General features: G+C 40.1%; 1 protein-coding gene across 2 annotated transcripts in view; it reads right to left on the bottom strand.

Moving 5' to 3' along the window:
* Clhc1 (clathrin heavy chain linker domain containing 1) overlaps positions 1–4,936 on the bottom strand; it is a 35,920-nt gene that overhangs the window by 2,640 nt on the left and 28,344 nt on the right. For both annotated transcript variants that reach the window (XM_005359165.3, XM_026785380.1), the window contains one exon: positions 1,498–1,677. In XM_005359165.3, the coding sequence (XP_005359222.1) occupies positions 1,498–1,677 (180 nt within the window). The remainder of the gene's footprint in view (positions 1–1,497; positions 1,678–4,936) is intronic.

The following is a 4,936-nucleotide window of genomic DNA, read 5'->3' as shown; positions in this document are numbered from 1 at the left end:
GGAAGGAAGGAAGGAAGGAAGGAAGGAAGGAGGGAAGGAAGGAAGGACGGACCTCGTAAATATGTATATAATGGATCTGGAAATTAAATTATCGATAGCTAATTAATATTTAATATATAAATGATAATGATAAATTACATAAAGCTTTTGGGGGGCTGTTCGAGACAGGGTTTCTCTGTGTAACAGCCCTAGCTGTCCTGGAACTAGCTCTTGTAGCACAGACTGCTACTCAAACTCACAGAGATCCGCCTGCCTCTGCCTCCTGAGTGGTGGGATTAAAGGCATGTGCCACCAATGCCTGTCATATATAAAGTTTTTATAAGAGTGTTGCCTCTTTCAATGATTATGGCATTCTCATTGGGCTTAGTAAAGATTTTTCATTCTAATTCCTTCAACAAACATATGCCAATGACAAGAGACTTACTAACATGGCAATCTTCACATTTATAAACTCTAAAAGTTAACTCTGGAAAATCTGAGTTAAGTTTAATCATCTTGGACTTCTCCCTAAATAACTCATTACTATCTCTTTCGCAACAGCACTTGAAGCTCCTTACTTATGGTAACATATTTTCCTGAAAATACCTCTTGCCTTCAAAGAGAATGAACTTTGGTCAGATCTTAAAATCAAGTTATAATATGCCTTAAGATCATTTAAAACTATGTACTTGGTCCGGTGACTTATAGTGTCCTCAGCCTGTTTTAAGTTTAACCTGCCTCTAAGAAAATAATAAAAGCGACCTTAGTGTGCCTTGGCCTTCCCACTTCATCATGTTTTACAAGTGAAGCTAAATGAACAGTTTTGACCTTAAACTGTGTACTTTCCTATGCCTCTGTCAAAGGTGGGGGGGTTGTAATAATAATTTATTCAAGACAGCAAACAGGGCTGAGTGGTGGTGGCGCACACCTTTAATCCCAGCACGAGGGAGGCAGATGCAGATGGATCTCTGTGACTTTGAGGCCAGTCTGGTCTACAACACTAGTTCCAGAACAGCCAGGACTGTCTAGGAGAAAAAAGAAAGGAAAAGAAAGGGAAAAAAAAGGAAAGAGGAAGGAAGGAAGGAAGGAAGGAAGGAAGGAAGGAAGGAAGGAAGGAAGGAAGGAAGGAAAAAACAGCAAACAGGTTGAAAGCAACCTTAAACAACAACAAACAAAACCCTATAAATACTGGATGCAATGTTTGCATACAGGTTGATAATATCTGATTGTGGTTTTGAGCTGTTCTGGGTCAATGACATAATTTCTTCCCTTGTAAAACTGTTAAAGGTTTCTTCTCATTCCTTTCCCACACCATGTTTTCTGTGGTATTCAACAAACACAGTGCAAAGCCCTCTGTTAAGGACAGACAGGCAACAGACACACACACCAGGCAGCTGACAGGGCACGGACCACAAACTACAGACACAACACAGGAGAGTAGTGGAGAGTTCGAAGTTGGTCTAAAGCATACTGAGCAGAAGTCTCTCTCATTCCTCAGTGCGTCATGGGCTCACTTACCTTTCCCGCCTTTACTGATCTCCTGAAGCAGTTTAATGCCAACCTTTTTCATGTCCACAGAAAACAGATGAAGCACAGCAAGTGCAAAAGATAAAAATGGTGGTTTTCCATCCCTCTCTTGAGTAAGACATTTAACTAACTCAGTTTGGGGACACACTGTTATTAGGTTTATCAGGTCATCTGAAAGTGAAAATGAAAAACCAAATCTCACTATCCTGAGGTGACAATCACCTAGACATAAACAGCCCATGTGTACTCCTGCCAATCAGCAATTGTCCCCACACTTCCAAGTCTCCCTTTGATCCAAGTCTAAACTCAACAGTATTCTCTTCTATTTTAAACAAAGTGAGAAAAAAGAAAGGACAATTCAGAGCAAGGAGTATCTGAAAATATAAAAATATATATTAAATAATATCGAGGAAAAGGACTCTGTGGGCAATCAGAGACTTGACTTCTAAGCACAGACCCACCAGTCACTTGTCTTTGTGACTGTGTTTTTACACCTCAAAAGTACTAGAGTTAGAGTTGTAGAGAATTTGTAAGATTTTATGCAACACACCAGGTGGTGGTGGCAAACACCTTTAATCCCAGCACTTGGGAGGCAGAGGCAGGCGGATCTCTGTGAGTTCAAGGTCAGCCTGGTCAACAAGAGCTAGTTCCAGGACAGGCTCCAAAGCTACAGAGAAACCCTGTCTTGAAAAACGAACAAACAAAGATTCCATGTGACACTAGGTTGTATTTATCTTGTGTGCTTCTTAGTAATAAATAATCACTGTAGCTGGCTTTTTGAAATTATTTGCCTGTGTGTGCATGTATGTGCCTATGTGTGTGCATGTATGTGCATTTCTGTTTGTTCACATACAGACCAGCCTCTAGGGAGTATAATATCATCTTTCCTTCTGTGTGCTGCACAGAAAACAGAACCCAGAGCCATTTCTCCCCTACAAGTATCAAGTATTTGGAAATTCAAAACTGAAGGTTTTAAGAAGCAGTTAATACCCAGGCAGTGGTGGTATACTCTTTTAATTGCAGCACTCACGAGGCAGAGGCAGGCAGATCTCTGTGAGTTCGAGGCCAACCTGGTCTACAGAGCTAGTTCCAGGACAGCCAGGGCTATATAAAGAAACCCTGTCTCAGAAAAAAAAATATTCAAATGATTAAGCAAACAAACAAGAAAACATTTTCTTAGAAAAGTAACAAGATAATGGGTTGAATCACTCAGTTGTTTTTGGTTTGGTTTTGGTTTTTCGAAACAGGGCTTCTCAGTAGCTTTGGAGCCTGTCCTGTAACTTGCTTCGTAGGCCAGACTGATCTTGAACTCAGAGAGATCCACCTGCCTCTGCCTCCGGAGTGCTGGGATTAAAGGCGTGCGCCGCCACTGCCTGTCTGAATCACTCCGTTTTAACATCTAAAATTAACTCATTTCTTTCTATTACACTCAATAGTTATTCAAACTTCTCTCCTGTAAATTGATTTCTTTACCAATATTACCTGCAGGAGTTGATGTCTAATTAGAAAGGATAGCATTTCTAATCTGCCCCTCTTTGCTTACTGTCCTTTAGATCTGCTTTCCCACTCTTTGCTGGTGATGTGTCAATCATCTTATCTCCCATGTACTGTCCTAATAAAAACATAAGCTTGTTACTTGCTTCACCCACAAATGCCCAGAGCAGTGGTTCTCAAAAGACTGTCTATGGTCTACAATGTCATAGCTCCTAGATTACTTGTCTTTCTTTTTCTCTCTCACTCTCCTACAAACACACAAAAGTATTTTCTAGAGATCATATGTGTGGTGTTACAGCAGACACGATGAGCCATCTATTTTTAAGAATCTTCTCTTTGGGCCTGGAGAGATGGCTCAGTGGTTAATAGCATTGCCTGCTCTTCCAAAGGTTCCTGAGTTCAATTCCCAGCAACCACATGGTGGCTCACAACCATCTGTAATGAGGTCTGGTGCCCTCTTCTGCCCTGCAGGCACACACGCAGACAGAACATTGTATACATAATAAATAAATAAATAAATATTAAAAAAAAAGAATCTTCTCTTTGTGGGGCACTAGGAAACATCTATCTCCCTCCTCCAACAGTCCCAGCGACAAACCAAACTCAGTTCCACCAAAGTTCCCCTGGAGAATCCATGAGTTTATTAGGCTTATTTATAAAAGCATAGTGATGGGTGACATCAAAGTGACCACATTGGACAGTCTTCACCATGCACTAACAATGGCTTTGCCATAGACGTCTAGTCTTCTCTACCCTATAAATGTTTTTCCTCCCTGAGACATCAAAGCCACATGAAACCAGAGCAGAAGTGCATACTGTTGGGAGGTAGCTAATACTCAGATGAGGCTCTATGACCCTCCTGGCTCCCTCAATAGTCAGCAAACCCCACTGTAATGATTGTCCATAATTGGGCCCATCTGAACTCATGAACATGGCAGATGCTTGGTTGGGGGGAAAGAGATCAACACCTAGACATTACAAAGAAATAAAAATGTAAAATAATTTTACTCTTTTGACTAAATTTTTAGATTCTGGAAAACAAAGTTGTTTTTCATAAAATTATTTATGACAACATGTTATGGGTTTATTATTGCTACTTTAAATAAGTTGCTAAATATTTCACATTTTCTTTTAAATATTATATATATATATATATCCATAAGTGTGTGTGTGTGTGTGTGTGTGTGTGTGTGTGTGTGTGTATAAAATCACTGTAATAGTTCAAGTGAGACCTGAGAAAAGATCATTTGAGAAAATGTGATCTAGGATAAAACAGTTTCTAGATAGATGCTTACTAAGTTCACTTTAGTGGTGGAAAAGATGAGCAATCAAATAATTTCAGGCATTTTGGTTATGCTTCTGAGTTTTGCTTTTTGGTAGAGTGTCTTGCTATGTATCCCCGGCTGGTTTGGAGCTTGTCATATATACCAGACTGGCCTCAAACTTGTGATCTTCCTGCCTCAACCACCTAAGTGCTAGGACGATAGGTGTGTACTACCATGACCTGCTTTCATTTCAGGCTTTATTCCAGAAATGGTTAAAGGGGAAAAAATAAGTACAATCTTTATTGTATTTATTGCTGTGGTCTTGTCTTAAGAACAAAGTGTCATCCCACCAGGAGGAAAACTTTCTGATGGGAGAAACCTTGTTAGGAACGGCCATGAGGCTACAGACTCTGGAATATTTTTGTTTCTGTCTGTAACCTCACATGTGTTGCTGCAAATGTCCCTGTATCATAATGTGTTCATCTCATGAATACCTCCCGATCTACTGGGCATTTTATCTGTGATTGTCCAGAAGGTGACATCTCCTTCAGCTGCATTGTCTAATTGATATCAATAATGTTAGCTGATATAACAAAAGTATATGCTCCACGATGTTCATAGCAGCATTGTTTGTAATAGCCAGAACCTGGAAACAACCTAGATGCCCTTCA

The sequence above is a fragment of the Microtus ochrogaster genome, linkage group LG1 (assembly GCF_000317375.1).
Source record: "Microtus ochrogaster isolate Prairie Vole_2 linkage group LG1, MicOch1.0, whole genome shotgun sequence".
NCBI classification, from domain to species: domain Eukaryota; kingdom Metazoa; phylum Chordata; class Mammalia; order Rodentia; family Cricetidae; genus Microtus; species Microtus ochrogaster.
This window is presented reverse-complemented; position numbering and strand designations above follow the sequence as displayed.